Source organism: Beta vulgaris, chromosome 2, assembly GCF_026745355.1.
Source record: "Beta vulgaris subsp. vulgaris cultivar EL10 chromosome 2, EL10.2, whole genome shotgun sequence".
Classification (NCBI taxonomy): Eukaryota; Viridiplantae; Streptophyta; class Magnoliopsida; order Caryophyllales; family Amaranthaceae; genus Beta; species Beta vulgaris.
The window spans coordinates 43,691,461-43,712,255 of NC_079203.1; the positions used below are offsets into that span (position 1 = coordinate 43,691,461).

Below are 20,795 nucleotides of genomic sequence, written 5' to 3' on the forward strand. Positions count from 1 at the left end.
CATTCGAATCTGACCCGGTATTCCCTAAGCAAAGGAATCAGAACCCTTAATTTCTAGACAGAAACAATACTATTAACCGACTATGATGTCTCTATTATTTTATATGTGATCAAAATAGATAATTTTTTTTAATAATATAAAAGATAGTTGAAATTATTAATCATGAAGTATAATCTTTCGATAATTTTAATTTCCACCCAATTGTTGAATTATTTAGTAAGTTCATAATTTATTCTATCCAAATTAACAATAAATGCACTTATCATTACTATAGCAAATTCCAATCCGTGTATAACTAACACGGTCACAATTGTAGAGCCACATTTTTAGATTTCATTTATAACAATTTACTTATAAGTCAAGAAACTCCAATTTATTACCCTAATGAGCACTATTACACTTATTATTGATTTTAGGACAAATATAATCTTCTATTGTTTTTTTTAAGTGGGCATGAAATCAGGTTATCTTAAATGTCATAGATTTTTCATTTAAATTATGTAGCTTGTAGATAATAATCTCTTACTACCTATAAATATGAATACCTGGCCTCCTCATAATGCAAATCTTATAACATTATTATCTTAGTTATATTCTCATTTCTCAAAAGTTTACTAAACTCCCTATCTAAATGGATTTATTTCACTTAATGATACTGATGGCAACCATAGCTGTTGCATTGTCTTTCTCCTTATTTGTTGAAGGGCGTCTGACACATCAAATGTTTAACAAGTTTTCTGGACTTTCATCAACTTCTGAAGCTGTTCATCATCCAGGCACAAAATGGGCAGTCCTAGTGGCTGGCTCGAATGGTTACGAGAATTATAGACACCAGGTACCCTCTTTTCCACTTATCTACTTTTTCTTAGAAGTCCAATACATACAAGTATTATATAGAACCGCATGAAATCTACTATTTTCCCATGTATAATCCTCTAATTATACATTCTTAAAATGGTTGCACTAGCTCCAAGGCGGTCTTGGATATTTATGGGGTCCTGTTCAGCTGTTCTATAATGGAAATTATTGGGCTCTTTCTTTTCCTTTAGTGAGAGAAAAGGGCCACAAAATTTTTCATAGAGAGTAGAGAGAATCAATACTAAGTGATGGATTGATTTTATTATTGATAATTATGAAAAAGTATTGTTCCACAATACTACAGTTAAAGATATGGAAGGTTGAATTTTTGGTGAGAGAGACTGAGGAAGATGATAGGGGATAGCGTGAATTATGGAGTCCGGAGATGAAGATGTACTGGAGCGTTTGCCGTTTATACATTATATTTTTCAAATTAGGCCCTTTTAAGTAAAAAAAAATGTGGATTGGAGTCTGTGTGCGGAGGGCTATTTGCACATCCGCAACTACGACTCTGATTATATCTAAATAAATAATTATTCCATTAGGAACAAAAGTTATGTTATTGCAAGCAAGGTTAGCTCACTCAGCAAGATTTTTACCTCATAATTCTTGATCCATGTATAATATGTATGTCGAGTCCTAATGAAGGGTGATACATATGCATGATTTGCAGGCAGATATTTGTCATGCATATCAAATTATGAAGAAAGGTGGTCTCAAAGATGAAAACATTGTGGTCTTCATGTATGACGATATTGCGTTTAATAAAGATAACCCTAAACCAGGCGTTATAATAAATAGACCACGAGGCAAAAATGTGTATCGACATGTTCCTAAGGTTAGGGTTGCATTATTCCATAAACGTGTATATTAAACATTTATGATCGAATAAATAATATATTATCAATACTAATAATAATTCTCAAACAACAAATAAAACAGGATTATACAGGTTATAATTTGACTGCAAGCAATCTCTTCTCAGTTATACTTGGTAACAAAACAGCCATTAAAGGAGGCAGTGGAAAGGTTGTGAAGAGTGGTCCAAATGATCATATATTCATATACTATTCTGACCATGGTGGTCCAGGGGTGCTTGGTAAATTATAATTACTATATATGTTAGCTTGCAAATTTTATTGTTTTAGATTGTAACCAACTTTCTAGTGCATTAGTATATAATTTTGCTCTGTTCACCAATTTTATTTTATTTTTGAAAAAAAAAATCTTGCGATTAAAATAATTGTTCTGATGCTTTGTTGTCTCGTTGATTGTTGTTGACTTGTTGTTACACACCAATTAAATTTACCGAAAGTGTAATTTAAATTCGATGTGCCCTAATTTATTATTCTTTGTCTCGTTTATAATTGTTATGACGTGTCATACAATGATGTCTTTTGCATATAATGATGCTTTTTTTTTATTAATTTCTAACTAGTTTTTTTTGGCCCGGGCGATGCCTCGGGTCAGTTATAATAAACAAATACTTCCTCCGTTTCTAAATAAGTGCAACATTTGCATAGTATTTACTATTCACAGTTTAAACTTTAATTAGCTTTGGTGATTTACATTTTAGGAAAAACATAGTCATGTGGGATCTTGTTAGATTCGTCTGAATGTGAATTTTTTTAATATCAACTTTTTATAATTTTTACTTATTGATAATTGAAGATACTAATGATTAAAATAATGCATTGACAAACGTGAAAACAAGAAGTGTTGCACTTATTTAAAAACGGAGGAAGTATGTTATTATTTTTAAATTTCATAATTTAATTTGCAACTTTTCGTATTTTTTGTCCATTAGGAAATGGGCAAAGTGATGATTAAGCCCCTTAGGTTTGCTCAAAAGTGAGATTAGGCCCCTTAAGTTTCACTTGTGGTGATTAACCCCTACAACTTTACCCAAATGTGAGATTACACACTTTTTAGTATATACAACCATTTTTTTTTCTTTACAAATGTTTTCTTAAGGAGAAATTCTTGGAAAAAAAATTCAAAAATCATTTATGATGATATGAAATATCTTAAATACATAAATAATACATATTAAGTACAAAATTACATCATAAATAAATAAAACAACTTCTTCATTGGACGTGCATCTCTCTTTCCTCATAGCCTTGCCAGATTAGACCCTATCACTATGCAATCATTCTCATCTTCCTCATAGCCTTGCCAGGAAGAATAAGTTGTATAAAAATACGTATAATCTAATATCTTAGTATTCAAAAAAAAAAAATTATTTACTAAAGAGAAAATGACTAATATTATAATAAGTGTGTAATCTCACATTTGTGTAAACTTGTGGGAGTTAATCACCACAAGTGAAACTTGAAGGGCCTAATCACACTTTTGAGCAAACTTAAGGGGCTTAATCACCACTTTCGCGATTAAGAAATTGAAAAGTTCATGTCACGATGTGATAACTAAAAATATTGAAAGGTTTGAATTTGAAAACAATACCTTAAAAGGAATTGTTGTAAGAGAATATAACATTAATATTCTCTTGTAAGCTACGTAATAAGAGTGTTAGAGATGTATATAATTGTTTAAGTATTTTTAGTTAATTATAATTATTACAAGACTTCATCATATTTTATCTGAAACGTTAGACAACAAAGTCATAGTTATTGATGGTTAAGCTCTTACTTTACAATTCAAAGGTCACGTATTCGATACTTTGCACTTATACACATTTTTTTAAAGGGAGGAGTACACATATACATAAAACATTTGCATTAGAAATTTGAGGAGAGTGCCAAGTGACACATAGACTTTCTTTCGCACGCCTTTTAATATATTTGTATAGATGATGCTCTTTTTCTTTTATTTTGTAATCTGGATAAGTGGCATATTGTTTGTACAATGGGTCTGTTTGGCTATACTAATTAAAAAGGAGCTAAATTCATAGGTTAGCTGAAATTAATAAAATACTTGCTGATGAAACGAATCATATTTTGAAACTGATAAGGTAGTTGATTAAATTACTAATAATATCTAGAGTGAAATAAATTACAATACTCAAAGTTAAAACATTTTCAATAACACTTTTTTTTGCATATCAATATGAAGGAATGAAAGAATTTAACTAAATAATTAATGCCAGCCTATGTAGAGTAAGCACGTGCCATTTACAATACTACAAAATAGTGATTCTGATTTTTTGTCCCTCTCCTGGAATTACTTAGCAATGCCTGGTGACAGCCAGATGATTTACGCAAAGGACTTGATTGATGTTCTGAAAATGAAGCATGCTTCGAAGTCCTACAAAACCATGGTAAATTCCGCTTCATTTAGTGCAACCTCTTTAGTACTCATTTACCATATGTTTTAATGTGTATTTGCACTAATTTTTTTTTGTTATAAATGTACTACATTTATAGGTTATTTACGTCGAGGCTTGTGAATCTGGAAGTATTTTTGATGGTCTTTTGCCTGAAAACCTAAACATATTTGTGACCACTGCATCAAATCCTACAGAAAGTAGTTATGCAACCTATTGTGGTGGAGACCGTGACGTTCCCCAAGAGTACAATAATACATGTTTGGGTGACTTGTATAGTGTCTCTTGGTTGGAAGATAGGTAAACGTTTTTCACATGGAATGCTCAAGTTATTAAAATAATAAAATAGCAGACATCACTTATTTTAAAAAAAATTCTCACGCAAGTATTAACTATAATTTGAAAGCTTGAGAAAAAAGACTACCATTGTTTTCTGTTGTAGTTTCCATATATTAGTTTAGACAATTTAGCACTTTTGGTCAAATTCCAAAAATTTTAGTCATGAAGTTATAGTCAATGTATGAAAAAATAGTCTTATGAGATCGATCATATTAAAGTCTTTATATCGTGAAATATTAAAATAACAGTATGAATAATTTAATTTCACTCATACATATATATTTTTATATATCGACCCGTAACCATTTAATTAAAATAGCTTAGGGGAGTTTGTTATTTTTTACTCCCTCCGTCCCAAAATATAGTTCCCATTTTCCTTTTTTCGCGGTAATTTATGCAAGTAGAAAATAAGAGGGATAATAAAGATTTTTTGTTTATTCAAATAAATGTTGTATGGGAAAAGATGATTTTAGGAGAGAGAATGGAGAATAATTGGTGAAAGAGCATTAATTCTAACATTTTGGTTGAATAAACAAAGGAAAAAAACAAAATTCAAGAAGCAAATAAACGATGTGACACGTTTTTTCTAGACAAATTACGGAAAAATATGGAGTTAAATATGAAAATGGGAACTATATTTTGGGACACCCAAAATGGAAATAGGAACTATATTTTTGGGACGGAGGGAGTATATCATATGAAAATGGGCCTGGGTAACCCAATAAGGAGGAGGATAGTTCAGCCCACTTACAAGTTAGGAGGTTCCATCCTAAAACCAATTGGTGATAGGAGGAGTAACTCCTTATCTTATGAAGTGGTTTATTCTCTCCTCTTTCTCCAATGTGGGACACTAAAAAATGGGCACTTAATGAGTTTCAACAGAGTTATCTTTTTTTTTTTTTTTGAAAATTTCAACAGAGTTATCTAACATTACTTAATAGAACATATAAAACACGTATTATCATTTCATTTCTCTTCGTTTTTTTAAGCAAAAGGATTGAGGGTTAAGCAAATATTTCTAGTCGAAACGAGGATCATGGATATATATGGATTTATATTTTTTTTTGGGTTAATTCAACAGTGACAAAACAGATCCGAGAAAGGAAACTTTGGAACAACAATATACCTTGGTAAGACTTATAAATCATTATAAGCTACTCCTACATTACGTAATTAACAAATATTTCTTGTGTATTCCTCCATCAAACTTCTTTCTCTCTAATTAACTTCACAGGTGAAGAAGAGAACGAGTAAATTGTCTCATGTAATGCAATATGGTGATTCTCAACTAAGTACAGAATTTCTTTCTCTGTACTTCATTTCCGGTTCAAGCAAGCATAACCATACTTATTTCGCGAACCAACCTGAGCCAATTACTGCTTCACTTGCGGTCGAGCAACGTGAAGCTGATCTTATTTACTTTAAGGAAATGGTATTAATTATATCTCTAATCTTAAAAAATTTCCCTTTTTAATTGCAATGCAATTCTCATTAACATGATAAACTTCATTGGGCCCGTATACATTGCCCACGTTGGAGGAGAGAGTGACCACATAAAGGTTGGTAAGGTTCCATCCTAAAACCAATTGGTGATAGACTGATAGGTGGAGTAATCCACCAATCTATATGTTAGTCATTCTCTCTTTAATTTTTCAATAATGTAGGCCGACAAGTATTCCTAACTCACATGTTTGTTTTTCAATAGGCTCGAACTGCTCCTGAAGGCTCCAAGGAGAAGATTGAGGCTCAAAAGCGATTAGATGATTTGATTTCTCAAAGAAAACACTTGGATCGAAGCGTACAAAAAATTGCAAATGTTTTATTTGGTGAAGTTAAAGGTCCTTCATATCTTACAATGGTCAGGCCAGTAGGATCACCTCTTGTTGATGATTGGGATTGCCTCAAAGCTATGGTATGTTTTATCGATTATTGTCAATGATATATTTGATCCTTTAAGGCAAAGATGCACGGTTTTTTTTGGTATGTTATACTTGAACAAATTTATGAATAAACTGATAAGTTAGATTAGATTAGAATTGATTATGGGTCAAATTGGACTAAGAAGGAAAGCCACAAGCCACTTTGGTACATCATGTCACATTTGAAATTGCACCCATGCTTAGTAAACGGCCCGATTGAATGAGCCACAGATTGAATTAATATTGTCTAAAGTCCAAATTACCCAATCCCCCTAGTTATTGTATGGATGTGTATCGGAATGATTGTAAGACTATTTTTAATATAGTAATATAAGACGATTGCTTTGTTCACCAAAAAAAAAAAAGTCCAAATTAAATAGTGTGTAGATTGGAAGCCAAAATTCCAATCGATCTATACTTGATCAATTCTACTAGTATATTGTTTGGTAGTTCACCATAATTATAAATTTACATAATTTTGGTTAATTAATGATATGCAGGTAAGAACTTATGAAGAACGTTGTGGACTTTTACGAACCTATGGAAAGAAATACATGCGGGCATTCGCAAACTTCTGCAATGCAGGGGTTCATGAGAATCGGATGGCTCAGGCATCAGCTCAAGTTTGTTTTATGTGAAGCAAGCAGCTTGATTAATTATAATAATGATATGTAAAAGGGATTAAGGGATCAGCGTACGTAAGAGAAGAATCAATGTAGTAATACTCTTATCAGATCAAGCTTATAATATATGCATTTTCATTTAGTTTATGGACTAATTAATATCCATTGGCGAATTCAAATTCTTTTAGGGCCTGTTTGGGAACCAGGATTTCATTTGAAATTCTGAATTTGGCCCAAATCAGGTGTTTGGGTACTCAATAGAATTGGATTTGGAATTGGGCCAATTACAATTCAATTACAAACCATGTTAGAAAATCCTATTTTCAAATCAGACCCCCTCCCCATGTGATTTCAAATTATGGCCCAATCCAAATGTCACCCCTTCCCTAAAAAAACCACGATTCTCTCTCCTCCTTCAACGCTTGATTTCTCGACAATCCCTTCCCCTAAAAAAACCACGATTCTCTCTCCTCCTTCAACGCTTGATTTCTCGACAATGAAATTTCAGTTCAAAGATTGAGAAATTTGCGATTCTTGCACGAAGATTGAGGAACGATTTTACATCTTAAGGTACAATTTTTTTTTGTGTTTTTCCTACTTCTGTAATTAGGTTTTTTCTAATATAGTCGATTTTATGATTTTTTTTGCTTTTTTGATGATTAAATTTGTGAATTTGATATTTCTTTGGCTATAATCATATTGCGTTTTACTTATTTATGTCGGATTTTGCGAAATTAGGGTTTGGTTTTGGATTGTACATTATTTATTGTTTAACTGGCGCAAACATGCGTGTGTATAGATAGAATGAAGTTGAGCAAATTATGATTCATGACCGCCTATGATCTCGTCAAGTGTTAGGGTATAATATGGGTTATGAAGTTGGTACGGGTGTGGTTTTGGTTCGTCAACCTTGATTTGTGGATGTATAGAATTAATTCAGAAAAATTGGCAGCTTCCTCTTCAAAGCAACACCAATCTATCACCCAGATCCAATATGTTTGAAAGTAGATCATGTAGTTGATATTGTTTTCCTTAGTCCTTTCCCGTCGTTTATATGTGTCAGATTCAATTCTGGTGAAATGGTGCCTTTATTTTTAATAGATTACTGCAATTTTTCACATGTCAACATATAAATTGACAATCTATCACCATTAATGGAACTTATTTGTCGTTGAAAACCTGGACAAACTACTGAAAACTTTCTAGATCACATTTGGAATCAGGTGTCATTAGCAATTTTGTCAGAGTATCTATCAATTCTCTGTGCATTTCTTCTCACTGAATGTTTTACTTATATATGACCATGAAGCAGTAAGCACTGAAGTGGCCTAATAGACAAGATTGGAAAATTATGCTCCTGTTTTTGTGTTTTTTGTTGCTATGAGATAGTGATGGGTTTGTTATTTTTATTAATCTTTGGCTATTTTTATGTCTCAGTATATAACAAGATACAATATGTCTCATGATCAACAAGTTTCTACTATTAGAAAGCGAACTAGAGATGACAATGATGATGAAATGGAACTTATTGCAATAGTTAGTGGCTTTATTATGGTAGCAGTGGGTGCATGGCATAATAGGTTTAAGCATAAGGACATGCCTTGGAATGAACATGAACGTGCAATGAAAAGAGCGTATTGGTTGGATTCCCTCATGAATGATAGAATTTGTAAGGAGCAGTTGCGTATGGATCGGAGTTGTTTTGATAAGTTATGTCATGTTTTAGTGGCTAAAGGAGGTCTAGTTACTACTAGGAATGTAACAGTCTTAGAAATTGTTGCTTTCTTTCTACATACTCTTGCACATGATCTTAAGAACAGAACTATTGGTGCTGTGTTCACTCGTTCGGGAGAAACGGTAAGCCGTCAGTTCCATACCGTGCTTAAAGCTGTGATGAAGATAGGCAAGTTATATATTAAGCAAGTAGATTCTAGTGTGACATATGATGGAGAAATAAGTGGAAGTGGTTCGAGGGGCACTTGGGGCACTTGATGGGACACTTATTAAGATGACAGTTCGAGTTGAAGATCGGCCTAGATATAGAGATAGGAAAGGAGATATTACTACTAATGTACTAGCTACATGTGATCCTAGTCTTCGGTTTAATTATGTTTTGCCAGGTTGGGAAGGATCGGCTTCCGATCCTCGCATTCTAGGGGATGCCCTCCGAAGATCTAATGGTCTCAAAGTTCCCAAAAGTGAGAAAACCTCAAGATTTTTCATCTCTCTCCTTATTAATAATAGTTAATTTAGTTCCTTATAATCTTTTTAATGTCACAGATAAGTATCTTCTTGTCGATTTGGGATATTCTAATGCACAAGGGTTCTTGGCTCCATATAAAGGCACTCGTTACCATTTGAACTTGTGGAGAGGAACTACTCCTACAAACTATAAAGAATTGTTCAACTTGCGTCATTCATCTGCACGTAATACTATTGAAAGAGCATTTGGGTTATTGAAAAAGAGGTGGGCTATATTGAGGAAAAGTAGTTTTTATGAGAAGCAAACACAAGTAAGAATCATAAATGCATGTTTTGTTCTCCATAACTTTGTTAGAGAAGAGAATATGGATGAGGAGAATTTGTTATACGAGGTGGATGAGGATCTATCAAATGTTGAAGCTGTAGATACCTTGGAGGATGAAGGGGAGGATTTCGTATCAACGACACAAGCCTCACCTCAATGGAACGATTTTAGAGATGAATTGGCAAAAAAACTGTTTCGGGAGTATCAAGCTCGAAGGGGAGCTACCTCACATCCTCTACCTTAGTTATTCTAGTAAAGTTTTAATATTGTAAAAGAATATTATTGGACCTATAGACTAAAGGGTCAGCTTTTTTTGTTAAAGAGCAACACTTTTTAGTTGAAGCCACAACTAGTTTTTATGAATGTTTATTACTTTCTGTTTCATGAATGTTTTGTTGGTTGTCTTAGGGTTGTTCTTTTTTAATTCACCTCTTAATATTTACAGTTCTGCCATGAGATATTTTGTCACGCGTTTGCCAGAATATGTAATTATTTTTTAGGACTTGTTCCTATTGTAATTCTTATGCTTGACGAATATGTAATTACTTTCTTGTTCACAAACCATCAGTAATGAGCAACAAACGGAAGGAACCTATGCAAGCTCTTAAAAGAGGCTATGTGGCTTGGAATAAACAGATGGATGATATTCTCACCCGAGTTTTGTTGGAACAACTCCACAACAAGGAAAAAGGAGATGGAGATTTTAAGCCCCAAGCCTACCAAGCCGTTGTCGATGAACTAAAGAAAGAGTTGGGCATCCCAATCAACGTGGAGCACGTGAGAAATCGAACTAGACTTTGGAAGAAGCACTATGGTTGCATCACCGACATTAAGACTTATACAAAGTTTAAGTGGGATGATGAAAGAAAAATGATCGTCATCACAATTGAAGATGTAACGCAATGGGAGGAATATATTAAGGTATCTATTTCAACAAACTTTGCAATTATTAAGACTTTTTTTTTTGTGATGTTAATGTTATGTTAGCCATGGTTGAGATTGAAAGCTGAAGTGTACATATAGAGGTTATCATGGTTGGAGCTTCTGATGGTCTTATTCATGGTTTTCCTGTAGTCACTGACTTACTTCTGCCTTGTTTGATTTAATCCATTTTTGTGGTTTTTATGCTATTTGATTATGTGGTTAACAATGGATGAGCATAGTATAAGTTATGAAACCTATAATTGTCTGATTTATATATGCAGCTATTAACAATTAAGAATCTCTTGGTCAGTTGAGTTCCAGCTATTTGGTAACAGGTCAAGGTCTGATTGTTTTTGTTTCTTTTTGGTGCTAAAGTCAAGGTCTGATTTTCATGGACTGTTTATGCTGCATAGAGTATACTTCCTATGTCTCTAAATTCATGCAACAGTTTGACTAGTGTGATTGAAGTTCAAAAAAGTAGTATTCTCTTAAGTGATGGAAGTAGTACTCACAAAGAGGAAAGTTTATTTTTACGTTGTGCCTACTTTTTTGGACTTAGAGATAAATATGTACAATATCCTAACACTTGCTTTCGGGCGCTTGTCTTACTAGAAATACATGCCTCATATTTTAGAACGAGTTTTATCCTTGAAATTGGACCGGACCTAGAAAAAAAATCAGAATTTTAGAGAACAGGGAGCATATAAGACTACGACTATAAAGAATCCTTGTGTTGTACGTGATTCTAAAGATGGAAATGGAATTACTGCAAGTAGATTGAAAAACAAAAATGTAAAGCATATAAAGTATTATATTACTAAAGGCCTGTAGGAGTATTAATTATTTATCAACTTGGTTGAGCTTGCAAAGGCTTGTGTATCTTCTTTGTTTTAGCTTCATATAATGATATATCCTAGTTTCTGTGTGACTTGTGTTTTCTACATACTGCTGCTGAGATTATTGAAGTCAGTTGAGATATGCAGTGGCAAAATTCATGCTTTTGGGAACAATAAATGAAGATTGTATAATACATTATACATGCAACTTTACTGTAGGTAAACAATTTGGTTGAGGGTTAAGAAGATTATCACATTCTGACTCCTCTTGCAATACAATAAGAGAGGAACTGATTTGCAAGAGTTGAAACTGAAATTATAGAATGAAGCATGAATACACAAAAATCATACCTAATGCCTCATCATGTTTTCTTGTGCAAACATGTTCTACTATCATTTTCAGGACAACAAAAATGCAGCCTCTTATCGCAACAAGTGCATAGAGAATTGGGAAGATATATGCACTCTATTCGGTGCAGATAGAGCTGTTGGGGATGGTTCAGAACAACATGATGAGGCAGCGGACGCCATGGAGGAGGAAATGATAAGTGAAGGAAAGAGCTCATCCAAGGATCCAACTGTTTCGGGCTCTCGCAAGCGCAAAAAAGATAGTGTAGCTGATGCGGTCAACAGTTTTGCTGAGTCCTTCAGAGAATATGTGCAAAGCAAAATGAACGACATCCCGAAACCCACTTGTCAAGAGATATATACCGTTGTGTCTGAAGTATATGGCATTTCTAGGAATCAGATTATGAGGGCAGTAAAAAGGTTTATGAATGGTAATCCCGACGAATTTCTAATGTTGAAAGAGTTACCGGAGGATGAGAAACTTGATTGGGTACTCTTGTGCCTTGCTGAGTAGTTTGACTCACTTTCATGTCATTGTAGGTTTTTTTCGTTACTTTATCAAATACTACTCTTAAATGTTGCTCTCGATGTTGAGATAACTTTTGTTATAACAATTTTGGATTGTTGGAATGTCAAATGCATTTTATTTGCTAAGGATTTAATATTTTTTGTTGAATGTAATTACAAGATTATCCAAACAATAGCATGGAATTAGAATTCCGGAATTCAATTCCAATGTTTTCCAAACACATACATAGATTTGAAATATTGGAATTCAATTCCCATGTTCCCCAAACAAGTTTGAGAAATTGGAATTGAAATTCAAATACATGATTTCAAATTTTAGAATTAGAATACAATAATTAAAATGAAATCCGGGTTCCCAAACGCTACCTTAATGTTTTCGTTATCGATAAAATAGAAGATGTACAATACAATTATAGAAAGTATCGTTGAAAGTATAATAGAGATGAGACGGGGAAGAAAAAAGTACCTGTTTCATTCCAAATTGTAAAGTAAGAACGAAGCCTTTAAATAGGAAAGCATTCAACAAAAAACCTAACCTAGTAACAAGGAATATGACCATTAGTGGATGACATGACCCACAAGGCCAGAACTATTCTTCATAACAATGCAAAAAACTAATTAACACACGGTAATTATCTAGAACAACCCAATAACTTATTGCTAGTTGCTAGATACTAGGAACTAAGTAGAGTAAATTCTAGAGCATCAATTAACACTCTCCCTTGATCCAAAACAAATGTTGTTGCTAGACATAAAACTTCCATTTTGCTATGAATTTTATGACTGAAATTTGTGTACAGTGGCACAACCCAACAAATTTGAAGCTGCTCATCACGATCATGAAAATTGCCTTCCTAACGACCATAATTTCCTAATGAGGATCGGATGGCTTAGGCATCATCTCAAGTTTTTTTTTTGGGGTTAACTGGAACAAAATAAAGCAAATAAGAGTTTAGCTAGCCTGGCTAGAGAAGGGATTTATGATCCCTTCATTCAACATCTATATAATTGTTCAAAAGTAGTATCCTTTGGATTAGTTCCTAATTTCACCCATGGGGCTATACAAAATTGGCGAAAAACATCCACCTCCCCACTTTCCTGGTGAACCGCTCTAGCTAAAATATCAGCCTCTTGAACTTGAGCCCTTTCCACTTTTTCCAGCTTGATTTGCTCCTCACCCTATAATAACTCCCTGCACATGATAGTATAATTATTATATCTAAACAACTTTAATTTGTTGATGCACATTATCTTCGGAGCAACTTTCTCCGATCCATAAGACCTTGTGAAACACTTCTCTTCACTATGATGCAAATAATCATCATCAACCACTCTTGTCATCGACACTGATATCATATTGAAATTATAATAGAGATAAGGGAGGGAAAAGAAGAAGCAAAAGATGTAATAAATATTTACAAAGAAGTGTGTCGGTATGAGTACTAGAGAGAGAAACTCTTCCCTCTCTTTAGGTTTTTGAAATAACTCCATAACTGTTACATTGAACCTCAGTATTGTTGTGGAGCCATGGCAAAGGGTACAAATAAATGTAAAGGTAGTAAAAAGTCTCATCAACCTACTAAAAATGCGAATTAACAATCGAAGAATAAAGGCATTCCTCAATCGGGCTATGCTAGGAAACAAAAAAATTGTACATGATATTGAAGATGTCTCAGCTCTGAGTTGGACTTCGGCAGAAGATGAAGTAGAGAACGGTTCTCTAAGGCCAACGAGAAGTGGAATGGTCGATCCCTCGCCTCATCCAATGCAACAATTAGTCAGCAATCCAGGTAATCCTACTACATGGAAATCTGTTTTTGCTCATCTTAGGGAGGAAGGGGTAGATTTATCTGTGGGTGAGAATGGGAATCGAAAAATTATAGATGATGATGATATGCTAGAAATTATGTTGAGGAAATTCAACCTCAAATTGATTATTGGCAATATGCAATTGTTTGCTATGTCCTTGGAGTGAAACAACCATTTCATATTGTTGATGGTTTTATTAGGAGGGGGTGGGGGTAAATTTGGAGTTGAAAAGGTTACTATGATGGAGAATGGGGTATTTGTGGTCAGATTTAGGACAAATGAGGCGAAGGAGAAGGCCATGGAAGGAAGTCCTATCCTATATGATAGAAAGCCCATTATAATGAAGGAGTGGTCACCTAATTTGAATTTGAGAGAAGAAGATATTAAGGTTGTTCCGACATGGGTGAAATTTCCTAATCTAGCTCTGAAGTATTAGGGGCAGCAAACACTAAAAAAGCTAGCTAGCAAGATTGGGACTCCTATACAGACATATAGGGTGCTAAGAAAGAAATTTTGGAGTATGTAAGGGTGTTGGTGGAGGTTAAACTGGATCAAGAGTTCCCTAAGGAGATTATATTTTTGAATGAAAAGGGCATTATGACATGTCAACTAGTGGTATATGAATGTAAACTTGTTTTTTGCTTTGACTGTAAAGGGATAGGTCATACTATGGCGGAGTGCAAGAAAAAGAGGTTTAAGATTGCAGCACAAAAGATTAAACACAAGCAAGTGTGGGTGGAAAAGAAGCAACAAAATGCGATTGTGAGTCAGGATGTTGGAAAGGAGAAGGAATTTATTCGAGAGGTGGTGCAAGGAGCAATTAGTGCAACCTGAGCAGGAAAAACATGTGGAGAAGATAAATGCAAGGAACACAAGCACTCTAGCTACTATTGATGAAGGCATGAGTGAACTTGATGATGTAGGGAATATTGATAAGACCGGAGATGAAGTTGTTGGACCCGGTAGTTCTAATCCTGGAGGAGAAAAAGGTATAATTCATGAAGAGGGGGGTATTCTTCCTCCTCATGGATAATATGTGATTTTGGAATGTTAGAGGGCTTAATAGTCCCCTAAAGCATAAACATGTGAAGTTGTTTCTTCACAATAGTAATGTTGGACTATGTGGTCTTCTTGAAACAAGGGTGAGGAAGAGCAATTTTCCTAAGGTTTATAGTGGTGTTTGTGATAGTTGGAGTGTTGTTACAAAAATCAAAATCATAGAGGAGGCATAATTTGGATGATCTGGATTCCAAGTAAGTTTGATGTTAATAGTATTGAGTGTGATGCTCAATTTATTCAAAGTCAAGTTTGTCATTTGGTTACTGGGAGGAAATTCACTATTTCTTTAATTAATGGCTATGATGACGCAAAACAAAAGGAATAATTTATGGAAGGGGTTGAAGAGAGTGCATAGATATGTTTCAGGACCTTGGATTATAGGGGGAGGATTTAATGATATTTCGAATTTAAATGAGAGGCTAGGGTCTGCTGTTACTTTGAAGGAAGTCTTGTCATTCAGGAATTGTGTGTGTTAGATTATGGAGTATTTGTAACCTGTAGGCGTGCATCCAAGTGCTTCTAATGAAAGAGGTATGGCGCATACATAATAACCCCCAACTTTTATTAGACAAAGTCGTATCCGATCAACGTACCAACCCTTCCACAATTTATAGGCCCAGAAATAATAAATCATGGGGGATAAAAGGCTTACTACAGGCAGAAAAAATCATACTTTCTATCATGCATGGAAGGTTGGGAATGGGCATCAAATTGGAATGCCAATCATAGATGGATGAAGGGGTGTATTTCACTGTTTAAAGATTGTACACCTTTGTGAACCATAATCAATTCAACAGTAGCAGACTTCATTCTTCTTCCAGATCAGCAATGGAATTAAAATATGGAACTACTAAGGATGAAAATACTAATGACATGTTCTATTGAATGTTAAACAACTAGGGGTAGTTGTATGAATAAAAACTAGTACCGCAAGTGCACGGTGTAGGATATAGCACAACTAGCAAATACTGGTCGAACCCACAAGGATGTCGATATCAAGTTGTATTACCCACTTAATTATATGACCTTAACAAATTATATTTAAAACTTACTACTGGCAATTAAACAATGAAACAAGAGTGGAAAACAAAATAACATAGATTGACTAGAGCAAACTACTAAACTAATAACAATTTTTTAATGAAAACAAAGCTAATTCTAAGCTCTAACTCTACTGCCATTCCAATTCTAAAAGAATGGTTAACTAAAAGCAGTTAAACATAAAAGACAAAATCTTTATGAGCATCATATAGAACTAGGCAGCAATCATCAAAGAATTGGAAACTAGCAAAACCCATTACCATATGCGTATACTTGATTAACTCACTAAGATTGAAAAGTAATAAATTAAGAGTACTAGTAAACTTGTATGCGAGAATGCAAAGATCAATTTAGAGTAAAAATTCATGAAATAAAACCAACAATAAGAAAATATAACCACTACTAGATCAGATAAATCAATGAAAATAAGAAATTGACAAAACCATTGAATATGAAAATAAGCAAAACTAAAACAAAATCAATTAAAACAAAGGAACAAAAATACCAGAGTTCTTGTAATTGAATTGAGCAACAAAGAACAGAACCAAACCAGACAAAGTGTAATTTTTGTCGCTATCACCGACGGATAGAAAAAATAAGACTGAATTAAAAACTAAACCTAAAACTATTTAGGGAGTGTGTCGGGTGTCTTCTGTTGAATGGAAAAATAAGGAGATTTATATCCTAATAACTGATGATATATGATGACAAAGAAAGAAAATAATCTCCTAATATAAGCTTGATTGGTATCTTGGGATTTTTGCTTAGAGAAGGAGTAAACTCTCCTTTGACATGTATTGTTGACTTGTCTAAACTCATAGACTTGGGCTCTTATTTCCTTGTAGCCTTTGGGTTATTTGTTACTTGGCCTTGTACTTACTTTTCCCGAACCGAACACCTATCATAAAATAAAATACTAATTAGCTCAATAGGTGATAAAAATAATAATAAAAAAATAAGTACATAATAATAGAAGTTATACTAAAAACCCAATTATAAATATAAACTATATTCAAATAACTAAAATATAGGGGTGAAAATATGCAATATAATAAGCTAATCAGTAGTATACTAACAAATCCGGTCATAATGTTGCCATGCAACAATAGCAAAAGGAAATATATAGCATGACAACTCCAAGACACATGAATTTTTTTTCGCGTCATTTGGAATTAGACTATCATGCCAAAGTGGAAATTGTTTCTTTGGCAACTAGGGCATAACAACATTGCTACAAAGAGCAATCTGTCCCATCGTCATATTTCTGAATCAGATTAACGATCCATCTGTAATTCAGCAACGGAGGATCTTCAACATCTTTTTCATACTATGTAATATGGCACAAAACGCTTGGAGTATTTGCGATCTCAATATCGATCCTCGCCTCAATGCAATCAGGGGCGGATCCAGGATTCTAAACCAGGGGTAGCGCAACTTTACATTACTAGAAACTCAAAAAAAAAAAGTTCGTAATTACTAAATTCTCAATTTCAACTTGATTTTCATTAGGTGTTCCTTTGGAAAAAAAAGCTTGAAATATCCCTCCCTTGTTTTCTCTTCATGCTTCTGAAATATAGATTTTCATTCACTAATCATTCATTCCCACAACTACAATAATAGTAAACTAACAAATTCCACAAATTCCCAATTTCAACTCCATATGATATATCATATATCACTAACAAATTTCCACAAATTCAACCCAATTAACAATCACACTTCCACAAATTCAGCCTAACTAGTAACTAACAATGAAAAAAACGACAATAATCAATCAAAATTCAACCTCACAAGTCACAATCAAAATTTCAACCCAAATTCCACAACAATGAACAATCAAATTCCACAACAATGAACAATCCACAAACTACTAATTCCACAAATCCACATACCACAATTTCCAAAAATTCTGAAATTCAGCCTAAAATAATAAAAAAACTGCCATATAACAATTTTAGAGGAAAGAGATAGAAAGTTACCTGAATGCAGTGGCTGAACGCCGGATCTCGGAACGCCGAAGTGCAACTATGTCGCTACTGTCGCCGTCACTCTCGCCGTCGCCGACCAATTTAAGTGAGAAAACTATTTCTGGCCGGAGAGCCGACTGCCGAGAAGAAAGAGAAAGAAAGTTAAGACTGACTACTCAAATTTTCCGACGAGACGACGACCAAAGTTAAGAGGGGATTAAGATTTAAGAACCAAAGTTAAGAGGAAACTCAAATTTAGGGCTAGATCTAGATTATAATTCGCGGAACAACAAACTTACCATTTTCTCCGACGAGACGACGACCAAGACTGACTACTCCGACGACTGGCGACTGGCGAGTCTCAATTTTCCGACGACACAGCACGTCAACACCGAGAACGGGAGTTGAGAGTTTGAGATTTGAGAGAGAGAGAGACTGAGTTTGAGGAGTTGAGAGAGTGAAATTTCCAAATGAAACGCGCTCCTTATCTTTTTGCGATTTTTTCCGATTTTTTGAATTTTTTTTTTTTAAAAAAAAGCAGGGGTAGCACGTGCTACCCCTTGTTACTACGTGGCTCCGCCACTGAATGCAATACACATTCCATTTAATGAATGGCTTATTAACTACGTCCTATACTTTCGAAAGGAAGATGGTCATGCGGGAGGCTGTCAACCTAATTATAGGCATGTTATGGAGTATATAGGGAATCCGGAATGACACAGGAAGCTTTTCCTTCCCCAAACACTCCTCCAGGATTCGTGGTGGCCAATATAGGTCGCCAACTACATGGCGAGGTTCAGATTACAATTTAGACAGACGATTCTTGGCAGAAAAAGACCAATTTAGGATGTGCCGCTTGGGTGATTATGCACCCAACTAGCATGCAACGGAAGGGCCAAGGGACGATTTCGCATGGACACTCAGCACTTTTAATGGAAGCTAGAGCTTGTTTGCAAGCTGTTGAGTGGGTTAGGCAACAACAAATCCGACAAGTCACTATTCAAACAGACTTTGTAAACCTAGTTCGCTTCTTGACTTACAAGCAGGTAAGATATGGCTAAAGGTTTTTGCTTGGTGTAAGGTAACAAAAGTTTCTTCTGACAGGGTCTAACAAGCTCACGAGCTCGCCAGCCTTTGTAGTAGCAACAACTTCTTTTTTACAAACTTGTAATTTATTACGTTTTCTGAAATATCAAAAAAAAGACTATATCCAAATATAGTGTTAATTTCATAGTGGTATTACGCTTCTAATCACGACGAGTTATGAAGGGTAAACAGAGAAAAAATCACATGTAAGGCCCTGACTAGATAACACTAATACCACCTAGTAGAGAAAAAGGCCCTCCTTCGAGGAACAGCATTGTAAAATCTTTTTAGAGGCAACCTCAATTCAATCGTGACATGCTTCGAGAGTAAGATCATTTCGACAGTCGTACAAGGCATTGACTTTGTTATGGTTGTCCCATTATACATTAGAGCCAATAGTGAAGTTGGAGAAGGTTTTGACGGAGGATAAGAAGGTAAGATTAGATAAGGCGTTTAAGAGGTTTAAGTGGTGGGGACTATTTTATGTATAGTTTCCCCTAATGTCCCTGCAAGGCCCGCCAATGATAGTAGGAGTCAGCTGATAAGGGGGTGAATACTGAATGAGAAATAATTGTATTTATGTCCGTCAATACCTTTTGTCAGTTACCATTATCAAAAAATTTGAGTTCAACTTCATAATTTTAAAAATAATTGTATTTATGTCCGTAAATATTTATTAGGAAAATTTGTCAAAAAAAATCTTTTTAAAACGTTCATTTTACGAAAAACAACCTCATAATTTTTTTTTTTACTTACAACCTTTGAGTTCAACTTCTTAAATAAGGCATTTAAAAGCCACCAATGTTGAGTTTTAGAAGGTGTTTGGGAGGAAGGGTCCAAGTAAAGTTGGACGGGGTGTTGGAGACCTTCCCCACCTTAAGTTGGTTCTTGGAGTAGAAACATTCGTTGGTGGCCTAATAGGAATTTTAAAGAAGGATAGCTGATGGAATATTTTTCTTATTGAAGACCCAATTGTTACGCCTTAAGTCAAAGACCCCAAATGGCCGGTGAAGACGAAGGAAACATTAGAGGGGACCAATGAAGAAGGGTTGTGGAACTCTTTTGTGGCGTATTTCAAACGTGCAAATAATTTGGTAAGATTGAGTGCATTGTTCACAGAATTCTTCTACTCCTTGCATATTGCTTTGCTCCTAAATCACTAACTTACACACCCAATCAATAAGCTTGATCAGATAAGCACTCTTTAAAACAAAAAAATAAAAATAAAGCTCTTGATCAGTTTTTTCCTTAAGGAAATAGAAGGATTCATTAATCTTTAATCATAATTGATGAATTAGGGACCGTCGTAGATTTTAGAGTGTCACCAGCGGTTAGTCCACTGACAGTCCATGAGGAGAGAGAGAGGCTACAAAAATAGTAAACAATGAAGAGAGAGAAAAAAAAAAGGGAGGAGAGATGCGTTTGCCCAGTTTATAGTGATGATACGTTTAGAATTTTTTTTTCTAAAAAGTATCACTTGGGTGTGACAAGTGGCAAAACATTATTGGTTCATGGGACTTGTGTCTTGGATCTAATAGTTGGCAATTGATTGTGATGAACAGTTGAGATTGTGAAAAAATTGTTCATGCTTTTTTTATCTTTTTTTAAATAATGGTCATATTTCATAATTATAAATTAAATAAAA

General features: G+C 34.4%; 2 protein-coding genes across 4 annotated transcripts; both read left to right on the forward strand.

Annotated features, from left to right (window-relative positions):
- Window positions 1-658: 658 nt before the first annotated feature.
- Window positions 659-7,085, forward strand: LOC104886434 (vacuolar-processing enzyme). Its single transcript, XM_010670888.3, has 9 exons — window positions 659-835; window positions 1,532-1,696; window positions 1,801-1,957; window positions 4,050-4,138; window positions 4,245-4,444; window positions 5,565-5,613; window positions 5,718-5,915; window positions 6,189-6,395; window positions 6,903-7,085. The coding sequence occupies exons 1-9, from the start codon at window positions 659-661 to the stop codon at window positions 7,038-7,040; spliced, it is 1,380 nt and encodes a 459-aa protein (XP_010669190.2). The 3' UTR covers window positions 7,041-7,085.
- A 324-nt stretch (window positions 7,086-7,409) lies between these two features.
- LOC104889071 (hypothetical protein) lies at window positions 7,410-12,314 on the forward strand. 3 transcript variants are annotated; one of them, XR_008968179.1, is made up of 3 exons: window positions 7,410-7,595; window positions 9,146-9,223; window positions 9,306-9,936. XR_008968179.1 is itself a non-coding variant. In XM_048639162.2 (3 exons), the coding sequence occupies exons 2-3, from the start codon at window positions 10,123-10,125 to the stop codon at window positions 12,172-12,174; spliced, it is 810 nt and encodes a 269-aa protein (XP_048495119.1). In that variant the 5' UTR covers window positions 7,410-7,595; window positions 10,121-10,122; the 3' UTR covers window positions 12,175-12,314. The 3 variants fall into 3 exon arrangements, 2 of the variants coding, with proteins under 2 accessions (XP_048495119.1, XP_010672515.3); XM_048639162.2 differs by lacking the exons at window positions 9,146-9,223; window positions 9,306-9,936 and adding exons at window positions 10,121-10,473; window positions 11,716-12,314; XM_010674213.4 differs by having other exon boundaries at window positions 8,463-9,223.
- Window positions 12,315-20,795: the final 8,481 nt, after the last annotated feature.